Source organism: Pomacea canaliculata, linkage group LG2, assembly GCF_003073045.1.
Source record: "Pomacea canaliculata isolate SZHN2017 linkage group LG2, ASM307304v1, whole genome shotgun sequence".
Classification (NCBI taxonomy): Eukaryota; Metazoa; Mollusca; class Gastropoda; order Architaenioglossa; family Ampullariidae; genus Pomacea; species Pomacea canaliculata.
In genome coordinates, this window is record NC_037591.1 from 26,579,375 (window position 1) to 26,596,785 (window position 17,411).

Here is a 17,411-nt window from a genome sequence, read left to right on the forward strand (position 1 = left end):
CATAAGGAAATTGTCTGACATAAATGTAGGAGAAGTACATACACCACTTACACTATGTATTAATGAAAACAAAAAGAAAATTTATTTACATCCACATGTGTGTGTGTGTGGTCATAATATTATAGTGTATGGCAACCCACACTGGAAATTCAGCACTGCATAAGCAACATGCTATAACCCACAAACAATTAGAAGTGCTTATGCAGCAAATCATTCAACTGGGAAACACAAAGAAAAGAAAGGAAAAAGACAACACTTCACCATTGTACTACTCCTGAAACTTTTTGTGCAAAAAATCTTATTATGTCTACCTTTCTTTGGGGAGGAAAACATAACAGAATCAAGAAATCAGTAGTCTGTAAACCCTATAAATGGGCTTAAAATGTGTGACATTTACTCCTTTCTATAAACAATGAAACCTAGATGGTTAAAAAGAATCGAGCAAGACAACACCACAGCAAAGATTCTCCTGACTATTCATTCCATACTTAAAAACACAACAAACATTTTGGGCCAAGTATGCAAATAGTATTATGCAGAGTTCAAAATCTCTTTTGGGAAGATGTGGAAAAGCAATATTAAAAAATATTTAATGTTTTTCAAAAACTTCTGAAGAGTTTATGTTAGATTATGTTATGCATATCAATGGGTTAATGAGAATATTATCCAAGTTAGAGACCTTGTAAGTATAACAGGAGACTTTACATCCTTTCAAGAGTTTCAAAGAAAACATCCAACATATTAGGTAATAAATGACAGAACGAATTACATTTTGTCCTTTTGTCAATGAAGAATATATTGTCGCCTACAAGACAGACACAAAATACTTTATAGGAAGACGTTATCTGTTGGATGAAAGTAATACACACAAATTATAACAATGAAATGGTTTTCTGCTCACAATGCATAGGAAAAGTTTTAAAAACTGTGTTTCATTGCCATGAGGACATGTAACTTATGTCCTAAGAAATTTATCTGATTAAATTAAGTTTTTGTCTCTCCCCAAGAATGTGCAAGGGATCCTAATACCACTGTCAGTAACATTTGATGTCATGCAATGAAAAAGCAATGATGAAATATTAGACTTCCTATGCTTGGTTCATTAAGAACTGACATGTAATAATATTTCGATATACTATAATTGTGACAGATTAGATCATAAATAGAATACTTGCCTTCCAGCACATAGTGCTTTGCTTGATGCCTTATGCCGCTTATGGTATTCTTCTCACTTCTGTTCGCACCAACCCAGAATTTTTTTGTAGCGATGAATTAAAGTGCGTAATCTTTCCATCTGTGTGCGCAACTGAGCCATTTTACCTTCGTCCATCGCTAAAACTAGATTATAGTTAACCAGAATTTAACGATGGTTAGCAACAACAACAAAAAAATGCTTAGATCAGTATCGCAATTCGCAAAGTTCAAACATCCGAATAAACCAACACTGTTCAGTGCGCACTATGAGATGGCAAGTCCTGGGCTCAAGGCAAGTGGCGGAAATGACCCGTCAGTGGTAAACATGACCTGTTGACCCCTCTGCGCCTGCGCACTGTGAGAAAGCAATTCCTGGGCTCGGCAATTTGTGAGCTCGTGACACCGGGAGTGAAGGCCTATCTTCAGCAACTCTACTGCTGTGTGCGGGGAGCGAGGAGGGCAAGAGCCGGCATGAGAAAGTTCAGGAGAGACCTGACTAGAGTGGAGCAGGTGCCAAGGACTGGGCACCATCGTCACCCACGTGGAGGGAACAGTAAGACTTTCCTAGTCCTTAGAAGAATTATTATGGTAAGCGCAAATATTTGAACTGTTTAAGAAGACTGAGAAGCTTTGAGAAGCGAACTGGTAGAGTGAGACATTGGTATTAAGTAGCGGTGTATGTGCACCCTAAGTATTGTAGGTGCTAGCTTGGTTTGATGTGCATCCTGAGGATTCTAGGTACTTGACCGTGTTTTCCTGTGGCTGTGTCAAATAGTTGATTTTATTTTTACATGCATATATTTCATGCCATACCAGGATGGTTAACTGTAGCTATGATTATGATTCATGCCTTATGATTTAGTGAAGATATAAGTTTGGTAACTTGTTGCTGGGTAAACTCGGACTTTTAGGACTTTTGTGTGTGTTGCTGAATATTTATGAGCACGTGGACATTTCTTGTGGCTTAGAAAAGTGCTCTACGAGACTTATCCTTACGAATGCCTTGAAGTTGACATGTTGTGATAGCTATTGTGGATTTAAGCTTGCAGTTGTGGAAACTGCCGAAGACCAGCCTGCGTGCGGTCTTAGTATCTGAGTTTAATCATATTTGGTGTATGCTAGCGTCACTCTAATATGGTTGTGTACGAGGGGAAGTGTATGGTTTAAACTACTTTATTTGGAAGTTTCATGTATTGCTATTTATTTTTGAAGTTTTTGTGTATAATAATTATTTGGACGTCCCAACCTGAAGTGATCTCATGTTTTGTTATTGGAAAGAATGCGCAAGTCCGACTTTCGGTCGTGACACCCTATTCCGGCTTGTCTAGGTGACAAACTACTGGTTACACTGCTCTAATGGTACTATGCTGGTGGCACAGCGTTAGTCAAATGCTGTTTCTCTGACCACATTCAATTCTATCATCATCATCATCAATCATCATCGATCAATCATCCATCAATCAAGTTTGCTATTATTCACTGACAATGTGCATACTTTTGTTGTGAAATTGTATATCGGCTTAAAATAGTTCTTTGATGGCTCAAAATTTATGGATGTACTATGACCGCAGCATTAATCTCAACTTTTTATCCATGTACCCAGTTATCACAGAAACAAAAAAGGATTTGTAACTTTGTCTCTCCACTTATGATTTACCAAGGTGTTTCGACGTCAGTTAAAAAATTTACTACAAAGGAATTATCTGCATAATTCTGCAAAGGGTTATTTCATTAATTAATTTATGCATGCATGTGAACATTACGCAGATCAAGTTGTCAGCGACGCATTCTCAACTCAACGTCACACATCACTCGAAATGGATGCATGCCAGTGTGAAATTTCATGACCGCGCACATTTCTGAATGTTAAAGATGTGATGTGTACTGACCGCCACCCTCCCACGATGTAAAGTCCGAAACCATTAGTAAACTCTTTTAAGTAAATCGTAATAGCATATAAACAGTTTTTACAGTCTGAGTAATTGCAATGTTACCTCAGTCAGTATCGGATCCCCAGCAAGTGCCTGTTGTACCTGATGACCTGTAAGGTTCGGGAAAGCAATTGTCTTTGTGATGCGCAGGCCTGGGTCCGATGTCTGACACCAGGTGTGACAACACGCCTCCGCCCTGTCCACCTGTAATATGGCCTCTTTGAGTTACTTCGTATCTTGCTGTCTACATCGTGTTGTGAATGCCTCTCTTAGATGAGTTATCGCCAAATGCCTTCACCTCGCAGACGACAAGACCGTAGGTTCTGTGAATGATGAGCAGGTCAAAGTCGCCTTCCTCCCAGTTCCTTAGTGGAGCAGGAGGGACACTGTGGGATGGAGGTAAATAGTCAGCTGCTGCTGAGTAACAAGGTTCGCCGGGGTTTTGTCCAAAGTACAGCTGACTGAGTACAAACATCACCTCGTCCATTGTATTTGATATTTTCTTCAGACAGAGCAGCACCCGCTGTGAAGCTGGGTCTTTGTACTGAGGAGGACATTTCTGGTAAGTACGGGACGCATGCTGTTCCTCTCTCCAATCTCTCCTATAGCTCAAATCAAAATCCTGAAGGTTGTGTGCGAGATCTGCACGCGCAGGACGCCAGATATAAGTGCGATGAAGAAGATCAGGAAAAGACTCTTTAACCCACTGTATCCATAAATCTCGGCTCTCATCAAATTTCAATTCCTGCACAGGATTTGAAGACATAAAATTAGCAAAAGCATTTGTACGTATTTTGTCCTTAGAAGGTATTTTTATGTTTTCTACGATAAGTTGCTTTAAAAATTGACTTTAACCTTTAACATACTAAGCCTAGCTCGCCAACATTGTTTACCAAGCTAGGGCCTTCGGAGGACCCCCTGTTTTTAGTATGTTTCTCAGCTGTTTGTTGCTGTAGATTATTCAAATTATGTTTTTGGGTTTCTGAAACTATATTTCAGTATTGCAAGGTTTGTTAGATTCAAATATTTTGTTTATTTTAAGAATAGTCAACTAATAAAACCCATGTACAAAAAGTGTCCACATGTTTACAACAGTCCAGTATACATATAAAACCCGTTATATCATTTCACCAAAATAAATAGTACACATTCATGTGTTGCCATCACTACAGTCCTGAACACATGTCACAGTTGTGCTGGTCTTCCTGTGTGTCTCAGACAAAACGTTGCATTCACAGCAGACTGTATGGACTTTGATTCCATTGTTTCTTGGGCAACATGAACATCTTGCGGTTCTGATGTCCTGACGTTGGTGGTGTGTTTAGTACGGTTGTATTTAAGTATCATGTTGGGTTTCTTGTGACTTAATACGTTAGATAAAGAATCATTCAAACATTGAGTGGAAAGTACACGAACTGTTTTGCTTTTCGTTTGGACATAGCTGACAACTGCTATTGCATCTGAGAAGATAATCTTGATAAAAGAAGATGTCTACCTTTTGCATTTTCCATCATCGCAGGAATATCAGGCTTTTTGTGGTTTCAGTGTTTCAGTCATAGTAATATTCTTCTGCAGAAAAAAATCTGCAGTTGGCACGGACGTAGAAATATTGTCCATGATCACACCTGTTCAAGATCCAAATAGTGGCTCCGTCAAGTCACATACTATGCTTTTTTGTGGCGTATTTCCTGGAAGTTTTCCAGTGTAGACTTGCAAGTTGTACAAGTCTGACGTCTTCACGCCTGCAGCTGCCCAGACCTTGATTCCATATTTTGCTGGTTTTTATTTCATGTATTGCCTCATTGGACATCTGCCACTAAATACCAGTAGTTGCTCGTCAGCTGTTATGTCTTCAAATAGTTTCAAAAAGCTTCTTGTAATTCTCTACAAATCACAAACATGGCGTATAGCTGCCTGTTTATCATTGGCCTTTTGTTAAGTACGTGTTGATTTATCGTCAAACCTGCTAAACAGAAGGATATGTGAAAATATATTCCTTGCCAATGGTTTAGTTAAGTCATTGTTACTCCTCGAGGACCATAGGGCCGCCTCTCCTTGCCATAGCGGCAGTAAAATATGCACGGCAAATGTTTTCATCTGTTGTCCACATTTCCGAAATCGTTTTCTTTGGGCAGCGAAGAGCTCCAACACTCAGAAGCATTTCTGGCGCAGGTGGGCCAGGAGATCCTCTGACAATGTTATATTGACAACGATGAGTCACCGGGGGCACCGAACTTGTCCATTTTGTTCCTGATTTTGCAATAAATTCTTTTTCTTTATCGGAATCCCTATCAGAATTGTCGCAGGCAATGCCTCTTTCTTCAGAATTCACTGCGAGTCTGACACTTCTCTCAACATATCTTCTGAGTCAGTGATATCACACTCATCCAGCATCCAAGCCATTACATCCTGTGAGCTCTGTCGAAGCCCCCTTTTTCAAAATTTACCATGTACACGTCCTGTTAAAAAAAAGAATTAAAAGAATCCGAATTTGTAACATGGTATTCTAAAAGGGATTCTGCGAGGACCCCAAACGCTTTTATTTTTTTTAAATGTTTTTAGAAGAACTAACGTTTTACATATCTAATTATGTCATGTTTATCTTAATATGATTCGGGGCATATATACAAAAATCAAGTGTAAACTAGTCGGCATAGTTTTTGCAGAATCAGTAACAATCACACTCTGGAGTCCTCCGATGACCCTCCTGCCCCGGCCATTGGTATCTCAAGGGTTATGTTGGTAGGACATGCATATCTAAACAAACTTTAGGCCTTAGGCTACATTAGTTACGCGGTTAAAAAAAGAACTAACTTATAGCAGATATTCCGTAAATTAAATTTACGTATTTTTAAATATAGTTTTCTTCTATACTGCAATAATATCGTATATAGCCATATGAAATTTTATCTTCATTCTCTTTCATGATGATGAAGCATTTGCAAAGATTATAAAAATCTATATCCTGTATACGACACTGTCACCCCATACCTTTGCTGTCTGGTAAGTGTTTATGTGCGACACAGGCTTCTTCTCTGGTACAAAGTGTCCTGAACATACAACCGAAAGACTCAAGAATATTATAGAAGGCATCTGACATAGATATGTTTATAAATAAGCAACTTGTAACATTTTGAGACTGAAATGTTTTAGCACTAACGTTATTTATTTATATTTGTTGCTAGGGAAACCTAGATTTGACCACAACATGAAGTCACTGACCACTTGAGATCAAGTATCTTATGACAGTATAAAGGACCGACATGGTAAAGATGTCGAGTTTTAAAAAGATAAACACGCAGAGTTTCATGTCAGCTTGATTATTTGCGTGAGGGAAGTTTGTCGACATGTAAATGTAAATGGACAAGTTTCCCTAAGCGATGGGAGTCAGAATACAAGGGAGCAGTTTGATTTGTCTATACTAGGGAAGATGTGGTTTAGGTAAGTCACAGCTTTCCGACGAAAGAGCATAATCCAAAGGAGAAATCCTGGACGCACGGTGATGGTAGCAAAGAGAAAACTTTAGTTAACCGTGAACAAACATTATTTAGCTGCCATGTGGGTAGAAGAGCGAGGTGTAGGTTAGTGTCGGCATCACTTTCCAATTATTTCACCACCCTATCCATATTTCCAGTATTTAAAGAAAATTTACTTTCTGCGTATTTCCAGTCTGTATCCGTGTCACTGCTTTCATCCACAATGAGCAACGGCTCAGGTAGACCTGCCGTACATGAAAACACTTAGATTAGAAAAGTTGTCATTTGGACACATACGTAGTATTGAAATCCATTATCATTTAAACAATAATATCTAAGCAAAGAAAAAATGGAAAAAATCGGTTAAGCAGATAAACATTGTTACACCCATTAAAAAACACTTTTCAAACCCTACAGTTTTATCCCAAATCCTAAAACAATATGTCTGACCTGTTTGGGAGATGAACACCAGTTGTGACGTGCAGTGTAACACACCAACATATTTTTCAGGTTGAGTTTCTTCAACGATGACTACTACTTTTCTTTCAAGACCTTGAAGATCATCCGTGGACACCATCCACACCTCGTCTCTACTGGATGTCACCATGTTCTCAGTGATATGTTTCATGTTCTGCACTGGAATACCTGCATTTCTCAATGCCTCCTCCAGATTAATGTGGTCGTATCTGTCTTTCACTATTAGCACGTCTCTGTATCGCAGGCTCGGAGATGTCGTATCCCTTTTGGTGGATGTGATAGTTGTCAATGGCGTAGTGGTGTTTTCTGCCGGTATTCAATAAAATTTTAAAAAAATATTCTTGTATTATTTGTATATTTATTAGCAGTTATTATGACGTAGACCCGCATTATTTATGAAGTCTTGTTAACCCTTTAAAGACATACCCAATGGTTCGCGGTTTTTTGCAGTTATCGATAGGTATAGGTGATAAAACTGAGCTATAAATGTCAGCCACTAGTTTATTATCCGGTAACAAAATACATGATTCGCACTTGTGATGAACGAGCGCCGCGAAATGTACTCCGTCATGCTACTACACAATCACAACATTGCCAGCAAACAACATCAAACAGAGATAACGAAGGTCACTTCGGATTATTCCAACTCTGAAAGTCTACATTTATCGTGCTATGCCGACAGTGTTTTCAAAAAAGTTGAACCACTACTTTTTAGAGTGTGAGGTTGTTTTAAACAAATATGATATATAGTCGACCCCTCACATTCCTTTGAGGTAAAACGGTGGTTAAAATACTCGTTCGTCACGGCTGCAGTAGGAGGGTCTGGGTTCGATGACGGTTACAAAATGACTCTGACAGTGCTTGTCAAGCGTTGGTCTACACTTGTCTTAAACAAGAGAAGATGCTTTCTTGGTCAATCTATCAGATCCAAACAGTAACATCTTTGCAAAACTGTACAAAAGGCGTGCTTGTTTACCATATATTTTGCAATAATAATAATTAAAATAAAGAAGAAGAAAAAGAATACTTATTATTTAAGTACCGCATCCTAGCTATAGCCAGTCTTACCGTGATTTAAAAATTATCAATGTAAATAGGTAAAAGTAAATAAAAAATATATAATTTCAATGTTAATACATACATGATGTACAGTGGCGACTCGCTATGTCATGCAACATGATAGATGTGATATGAGAGACTAGCTGTAACTTTCTGCTACAAAGTGTACCGAGAGCCAGGGGATGGCAAGATAACAAGATGAGACAATGTGTGTGTGTGCGTGTCTGTGTGCCTACCAAACACATACGCTCGCAGTCACTCACTATAAATTATTCAATCAAAACAGCTGCAGTGAAAATTTTAACGTACATGGACCCCGCTAAAATTAACAAAGCGAAAATGTTTTTTTTTTTTTTTTTGTACGGACAAGGGTTGTATTTTTTAAACTTTTAATACAATTAATCTAATGGACATTTTACGAAAGTGAATTCCAAACTTTGAGGCGGGTTCTAATAATGTTCGGAACATTTTGCATTAATCTTTTGGTTCTCAGGATGTGAAGATCACAGGAAGAGTGAAGGGGAGTATAGGCTGTCGCAATATTGGAGATACGGTATACTGAAATTATTGTGAAAAACAGTTACAATTCAGCAACAGTTTGTACTTACTAAGTGTTTGTACGGGCAGCCAGTGCAAAATCTTTACCATAGTTGTATAATAATTATAATGTGTAGGAAAATTTTAAAATTTAAAAAATGTTAAAATCTTCCTCGTTAAATGGACGGAAGCAGCTGAAAGTACAGACAACTGGAAGTGATTCCTGTTTGCCAGTGCCACTCACATTGCTGTTTATGTTAAGGCCAAAGCCCGAAGTTCGGCTGTTCTGCACTTTGGCCGAGATGTGTGGTCACAGCCCGATGTACCAGAAATGAGCAGTGTGTATGCTACTTTGACAGACCATTTCGCAAGGATGCGGAAAATCCCTGACAAAGTTCAGTGTTCTCATATATCTCTACACCAGATGTTGACAGGTCGCGGTGGTACCAGGAGCGTTATTGCAGTTGTCATGAACATCGACAGCGATTTCTACAAGTGAGGAACAGAACAGGGTGTCCTCAAACAACTGTATCCCAGAAGTGAATTTTCCATTCTGCATGAAAAACTGCTGACACTGGAATCTGTAGGCACGGAAGAAAAATCCTACCAACCGTCGCGTCTTCTCAATCACTGACCGGCAGCCAAGGCTGCACTCAATGCAACTGCACTGTTAGGGGCGCAACAAATTGCTGCAGATGTAGAAATAACAAACTGTCGTGTAATTCGAAATGAGCTAAAATTTCATCAAAAGTTTTATTGTGATTTTGATCACCACATGCCAATTCTCAAACTAGCCAGCCAAATCCCCAAATCAAGAAGAGATGGGACACTGGCGGTCAGTTTACAGCAACACTGTGATTTCCCGTTTAGGCCAGACACTCTCCTCTTTGGCCGATTTCGGACTTTGGCCGTAACATAGAGTATGATATAAAATACTTTATCATGTTACTATTTTAAGGCCAGGCACCGGTCGAAAAAAAAAGTTTTTTGTTTCATGGGATAGCGCGGATTTTTTTGTATCAGCTATTTAGCCCTTGAATGAAATTTCAAGAAATGGTTTTACTGCACTCGTAGCGCGATCGGTTACCATGGAAACAATCCAAAATGGCGCCCAAACAAGCATTTTAAAAAGCTTATAACTTCGTCCATTTTGTGAGTAGACTCAAAATTCTGTTTGAAATAGTTACCTAAAAGTAAGATCTACAAACGTAGGAGAGGGATTTTGCAAAATCGGCTTAGTTTTTTTTAAATGATTTTTTTTTTGGTAAAAAAACTGTAAAATTTTAAGAAATTTTGATTTAAAACGTTATAGCTATCAAACTACTTAATATTTCGTGAAACGCTCTTTTACAAATGTTTAAATTTGTATGAAGAAAAGCTCAACCAAATTTCAGGCCTGTATCTCTTGTCAATAAGAAGTTATAAGCTTTTGAAGTAAACAGTCTCTAACCAAAACAAGAAACTGAGAAAAAATGGAAAGAAAAACTGAAAGCTTAGTAACTACTAAAATACTCAAAATTGTTTAAAAAGCTCTCATGGAAATGTTTAAATATGAATAAAGAAAATTTCAACCAAATTTTAGGTCTGTATCACATGTCAATATAAAGTTATAAGCTTTTGAACTAAACAAGCTTGCCAAAACAAGAAACTGAAAAGGCAAGGGAAAACAAAGTGAAAGCTTAGTAACTACTAAACCACTAATTATTTTCTTAAAAGCTCTCATTGAAATGTTTAAATATGTATAAAGAAAACTTCATTAAAATTTTAGGTCTGTATAACATGTCAATATAAAGTTATAGGGATTTTAAGTAAACAAACTGTAACAAAAACAATGAACGGAAAAAGTGAGATCACAAAGTTCAAGCTTAGTAGCTTTGTTTTATCTAAGCCTTTCATGTAATTTAATTGTTGAATGAAAAATATAACCATCTTTCAACGTGATACTACATATAACTTTAACATAACTAATAAAATTAATTATTTTATTCACTTTTAGAAAAGTCAACATGGTTGTGTTGTGTACCCAAGTGCTGACTAGGCTTCAGAGAAGTACACAGTAATAAAAACAATGGTGTTTGCAAACATTGAGCAACACAGTTATAGGTTTAGTTAGTTATATAGAAGTTCAGTGTCCACTAGCTTCATGGTTTTTGCCATCTTTGGTCTTTTGCTATCTAACATTTAGAGATGATGTCACATATTGCTTCCAATTTTTGTGAGCATCTACTGAAGTAGCAGCATTGGTAGGAAACACTCTCATCTTTCTTAGCCTTCAGTTGCAGGGTGATGGGATGATCATCAATTAAAGAAATTATTTCAAAAGCTTATAGGGGAGTATAACCAATTCTTGCAGCCCTATGCTCCACTTGGGGCGAATAGGAATCAGAATAAGAATAACCTATTCATGAAATCTAGAGATACATCACTGACTGCACCAGAATTTGGGCAGTTGCTCATGTTCTGTTTCTCTGTATGCTAGGATTATTTTATGAATTACCTCTGTAGTCACATGGATTAAAGATGTTTGATTTTTGTGGCTAGGGGGTATCTTATTTTCTGTCAAAGATTTCTGGGAAAAGCACCAGCTGTCTGGCCTTTTAGGGGGCTGACAATGATGTGCTCTCTAGACACTGAATGGCTACAAACTTGACTAGATAGCAGTTTTCATTCTGTTTGTTAAGAATGTTATACATAATTGTCTTCACACATTCTGTTTGTTACATTTGGTTTGAGTAAGACAACCCAACCCCCACCCAACCTTTGTTGTCTGTGCAAATGATGTAAGCTCTGTTTCCCTACATTCCTGACAAAGTACATAAATAACTAGCATTGCAAGTTGACTCAAATTTGTAAATGTTCGCATCTAGTCCTGATTACTACCGAGATTTGCAGCAGAAATTACAACTTCTCTTTATTTTCAGCTCGCTTACCACATGACTGATGGTGATTTCGACAGCCGAATTCGGTTCACTAAGTTACTTTTTTTAGCTGCTACGACGGTCTAAGAATGTCCACGTGGTTTTTATTCTTTCGCACGTGGTATTGTGAGAAGAAATAAGTGTCTGACAGGCACAATGAACATTTAATATCAACGTTACTATCCCAGAAAGAAAATACCCCAGCATTAGCTTTGAGTTACTGTCGACATTTGTTTACATCCGGAGGCCATGACAGTTGCATTGCGGGATACCCGAACCCTTCCGAAGCGTGTTCGTGTGCCCTATGACCCCGTCTAGGTCGGCATTAGTGAATTCTGATTGGCTATATGCAAAGTATGTTACACATGCGTCCATATAAGGAAGTTTCCGACCCTTTGTGTCGTCTAGAAAAGAGCTTGTATCATAGCTTGGGGCCTTCTATGGGTTCTGACACAGCCTTTGTTTGAAAAATCATGCCATGACCTTTCGACCGATATACGATGTGACACAGTTGCCCACGTGGTAGAGTGTGTTGCTATGTTCCAAACATTCTCTATTCTCGCTGATTCTGCGCTCGGGAAAAGTAAATGGATAGAAGTAGATGTTTTCATTGACAAAGTAGACATATTTCTAGATTGTTCTATGAAAAACCACTTGGTGAGTGAATAGAACTTTGGCAATATGAAGTAATCTCAAAATGGTCAAAATGTAAAATTTTTGACAATTTTATGACCGGTGTGGGGCCTGTGTTTTTAATAGAGATATAGATCTTCTTAGACATTCAGAGTAAAGTGTTAAGCTACCGTTTTACAATATTTGGTAAACTCTATTCCGTCTTCACAACTCTGTAAAACGCAGAAAGCTGACAGGTGTAGTCTACTTAACATAAACTTGAATTACTTTACATAACATTAAGTGACTAACTGTTTGTAACAACAAGCACTATCAATGACTTGTGGTTGATGAGTTAACATTTCATCAGTAACATGTCATTAATTCTTAAAACAGTTCTCTTGAATACTACTGGTGTCAGAAGTAACGTGGAATACAACATTTACTTACCTGAAGCACCAGCAAGCAGATCCTGTAGGAACCTGACCACAAGCTCACTGCACGTGTCACAGTAGCCGGTAAATCTTCTGTGATCATGTTTTGGGAGAAGGAACCACTGGACTGGTGGGCCAGGTGTAGTGTCGTGCTGTCCACGTTGACTGTATGGCTTGAAAATACCCGTATGAAAATCTGCAGATTCCATCTCCACAAACTTTGGAAATCGGATGGGTCTGGTTAAATGCTGCACTTGCCAGCTGGACGGTGCAAACTCGAGGTCATAACCTGCAGCCCAACAATGGACATCCGGAACTGCTGCCAACAACTTGTCAAGGAAACGTTTGATGTTGTACCCTACGTACCTGGCAGGAGATTTAGAAGGAAAGGAAGAAACATTTCAGAATACTTCCTACTGGTGAATATGAATGTGTACGTCTTTGTATGGGATGGTAGACTGACCAGAATTATTTTGCTTCTAAACAAGGAAAACGTATATACATGTACAGGCAGGCCTGTTCTTAGCCCCCGCGGGGCCCGAGGCAAAGGGCATGTGCGGGGCCCTCACGCCATGATTACACGGTTTTCCATATGCCTAGTTACTATATCAATCAAATGCGCGGGGCCCCTTGAAGCGCGGGGCCCTAGGCAGATGCCTCGTCCGCCTGCCCCTAAGCACGGCCCTGTGTACAGGTAGTCCTCGGGTTACGACGGTCTCGAGTTACGTCGTTTCGTGGTTACGACGCTCATTCCGACTTACGAGGTCAGTGCATCAAAGAAAAGGAAGGCCATCACCTTGGAGGTGAAAGTGGATATCATAAGGCAATCTGAGAAGGGGGAAACAGCAACAAAAATTGGCAGGTCATTAGGACTTAGTCGCTCGACTGTCGCTACGATTATCAAGGATAAAGATCGCATCCTTGAACACGTGACAGGATCTTCTATGACAGCGACAGTGATACCAAAGCGTAGTGTACTGCACAATACTTTACTGTACTTATGTTTATTGATAATTATGTAGGGTACTGTGTTAGGATAGGTGTGTGGATAGGCTAAGTGTTTGCAGTACTGTACTGTTATTATGGTACAGTACTGTATTAACGTATGATCCGACTTACGTCGAAATTCGGTTTACGACGCCGCGTTAAGAACGGATCCCCGTCGTAAGTCGAGGACTACCTGTATATATATATATTTAATTTTCATGAAAATTTGAGGGCCTCCAGCTGTTTGCATTACGTAGTCGAAAGGGCTGGGGAGTTTGTGCTTTACTCTAAACCAGTAAATACAGAAAAGTAGCTTGCCCTCTACAGTGAGTGCTACGAAGTAGGGAAAAAGCAGATTGCCTTGATAAGAGATCGAAATCCAGGGCAGCCCAGTCAGTCAAACAATATTATAATCTAACTCGTTCATGCAATAATCTTTGTATTTCTCATCTCAAGACATTTCAAAACAATAGAATTATCTCCATGTTTCTAATTTCTTATAATCTGCTGCTCATGTCACTGATTACCTGACAGAAGGCGAGCCTATTCCATCTACGATGACGTACAGCGGTCTTCCCTTCACCGCTCGTAGGAAGTCAGTCCCAGCTTCCTCGATATCACAACGATAATGGAAGTCACATTCTAAAAGATGAAGCTGGCCTGATTTCAATGTGGGTACCATCAGTGTTTCTATGGTCTGTTGCAGCAGGTAATACGTGATCAAGCATCCTGGACCTCCCCCTCCCCGGGGTCTGACCATGACGACGTCACGTCCACATCTCAGCCATTCTGTAGCCTTCAGCTGCAGCATCAGACTTTTACCTGTACCAGGAGGTCCAGTCAAAAAGACCCTGGGAGTCGCTGTGTTCAGCAGATGAATTTGCTCCGGGAACAATGTAATAACAGCATGACACAGGCTCGTGGACGACGAAGGTTGGCTCAAGGTTTTGAGTGACAGGCGTGGGGGAGACAGGCATGGAACAGTCACTGTTACCGCCGGACCACAGAATCTAGTAAATTCAATGTAACAATGTACAAATATAGTACAAGCTAATCAAGCACAAAATAATGTATCAATATTCGGATTAACAGAAAATAATATTTCCAATTTGACATAATTTCCATTGTGTTGAATAGTTGAGGGGTTTTATTTGTAACTTGATTTTAATGAGTATACGCCGCTTCTCGATTTACTCTTCTCGAATTTAAAAGACTGTGTACGATATTTCATCTCCAACTATTTTATTCATCCAATTTTGCGCAGTTAACCAATACAGCCGAGTAACAGAATATGATCATCATCGTCGTCGTCGTCATCATCATTGTCATCATGGCCCAGCATTTCATGCCAGTGAGAGGATTAATGTTGAGCTGCTGCTAATTTAAATATCTTCATCTTTATTTATTTCCCTGCTAATGCGTTACAATCTCTCATAGCATGGAAACATTTGGAAACACTTCAAAAACGTTATCTTTATGTTTCAAGCTCACATCATCCTTTTCACAGCTTCTCTCCCTCGAAAGACACTGCCATGGACAACCATCTAACTCATATTTGACGTTAGGCTGATTAGTCAGCTATTATTCACATCAGCGCCATCAGACATCACCCAGATGTTCAGACAACTTAAAGGGATACTCAAGGCTTGTGATAAGGCTCTGGCGACGGTCAAACGTTTCAAAAATATATTTAGTTACAATTACAGAGCACGAGAGCGATACAGGAGAAATAAATGATTCATTTCTCACTTAATTACCACTTATTAGCACTATGTCGGTTGCCGATGTTTATAAAAATCGAAAAAATCCAGTGAAATCGACCCTTGTGTCCTTCCGCCGAGTAACCACGATAGCTTCCCGAGATGGTCAAGCAGACGAGTCTTATTGTGACGTCAGAGTCTTATTGTGACGTCACACGCACAGGAAGTGTCTGAGGTCATTGCGAAGATTTGACGTCGTCTGTTTATTCGTATGACGCACTCTGTGTGTAAGGCTTGTAAAGCTCTGTCTTTCGGAAACTGATGAAAAGAAAATTTTGAATCTTTTCCATCTTTTCGTGGCAATCGGGTGCAGCACATTCTCGAGGCATGGTTCTCACTATGGAAACCACACGTCATAGGGTCACGTGACGGAGAACGTGACTTCGTGGAAGCAAAAAAAAAGAGTCCCGTGTAATTTCTGTTATTAAACACAACATTCTACTAAAAAACCTTTAGCGTTTTCCATATGAACACACATATAAACAGACGAGATTCAAATTTATCCTACTCTTTACGCGATTCTAAGCAGTTTTATTTTGCCTTTACAATCCCTTTAAGTCCTGATTTGTTCAGTAGTTGTTTCCAGACTTTATCGGGAGCTCTACTGGCTGTTCACACCACATAATTGACAAACTACAGAGAGTTCAGTGGCTGGTGGCACGAGATGTTTCTAAAACATAAAACTGTTCTAACGAAGCAAATGTAGAAACTTTTTTTCAGAAGTCACTGCTTTGCACAAGTGCATACGAAAATTAGGCTGACGGGAAACAAAATCTGGCTTAAGCAGTTTTATCTTGTTTAAAACGTGTAAACGTGTGTTGTGCACTGTGTTAGCTAAATACATTTACGTTCTGAAAGAGTCTGAAAGAAGAAATGTGTTGTACAACTGGCCCTAGAATTTTGCCAACAAGAAGTAGTCATGTCATACCTCCTCTCAGTGCACTCATCTGTCTGTCTGTCTGAGTTGATCACCAGATGGCTGTGACATGACCCAGGGTCACCTAGGGCTCCTGCTCCTTCACCATATCAAACATATTCACTATCTATTCCGCATTAAAATCATTCGTTCCTCGGTAGACTTCATTGTCCTACAACGAGAGACTTTAATAACCAAATGGTTTCCACGTTTTGGGTCAGCAGACCTTCCGTCTTCTTGCTGATTTTTTTATCTTGGTCATTCAACCGTTCAAAAGGGCTGTTTATGAAAGCTATCTCGCGCTGGTACTACGAAGTCTATTACAGTTTAATTGTTTTGATGTGTTCTTTCTGTATTTGTGTATGTGTGTGTTTTGTCAATATAGAATAAATTTTGGTAAATCGTTTGACATCCGTTTTTAAAAAATAGGATCCGATAGATATGAGCTTTAAATTATCTGTATGGCCTCTTGTCTTACCAAATATGATAACTGTTTTTGAAACCTGTTAGTACTAACCTGGCCAACAGTCTCTGGTAATCATCAAAACTGATTTCGGTTGCAGATCCAGACCCAACCACACATCGCAGCCACCATTTACCAAAGTCAGTGCTGACAGTACCCGGGGTACCAGAGACAGAAAGCTGATCAGAGGTGAGACAAAGGTCAGTGACGCCCGCAACATCTGTTGCTCCCAGACACCGACACAGATCCTGTAAAATAACCAGGTATTGTTGAACCATTACTCAAATGCACCTTTCTCTTTTTACCCTGAAACAACCCATTTTTCAGAGTTCTGGTCTGGTGATAACTGCACAACATGTCTCTAACACTTTAAACTGTTCTAAAGAAGCAAATTCTTTTAAGTTTCGCTCCTAGTCATTTAGATGTGTTGCACAAGTCAAGTGAAAAATATCACTAATGGAAACGAAAATCTAGCTAAGACAGTTTTATTTTTTAGTAAAAAAATTAGTTTATAATGTTTTAAAATTGTGTTGCGCACTGTGTTTTTCTAAAAATCTCTTAATAAATTTAACAAGGACATAAAGTGTTTAGAATTAAAAATCTGCTGTGCAGCTGTTTGTTTTAGTCAATGAACTTTTTTCGCACTG

The 17,411-nt window shown here is 39.0% G+C and overlaps 1 protein-coding gene across 1 annotated transcript in view; it reads right to left on the reverse strand.

The window, feature by feature from the left end:
* Positions 1 to 3,369: 3,369 nt before the first annotated feature.
* Positions 3,370 to 17,411, reverse strand: part of LOC112555555 — a 67,251-nt gene continuing 53,209 nt past the window's right edge. Inside the window, exons 4-10 of the mRNA XM_025223993.1 lie at positions 16,819 to 17,012; positions 14,153 to 14,635; positions 12,655 to 13,004; positions 7,052 to 7,384; positions 6,778 to 6,846; positions 6,117 to 6,175; positions 3,370 to 3,870 (exon numbers count right to left, since the gene is read on the reverse strand). Coding sequence (XP_025079778.1) covers positions 3,370 to 3,870; positions 6,117 to 6,175; positions 6,778 to 6,846; positions 7,052 to 7,384; positions 12,655 to 13,004; positions 14,153 to 14,635; positions 16,819 to 17,012 — 1,989 coding nt within the window. The remainder of the gene's footprint in view (positions 3,871 to 6,116; positions 6,176 to 6,777; positions 6,847 to 7,051; positions 7,385 to 12,654; positions 13,005 to 14,152; positions 14,636 to 16,818; positions 17,013 to 17,411) is intronic.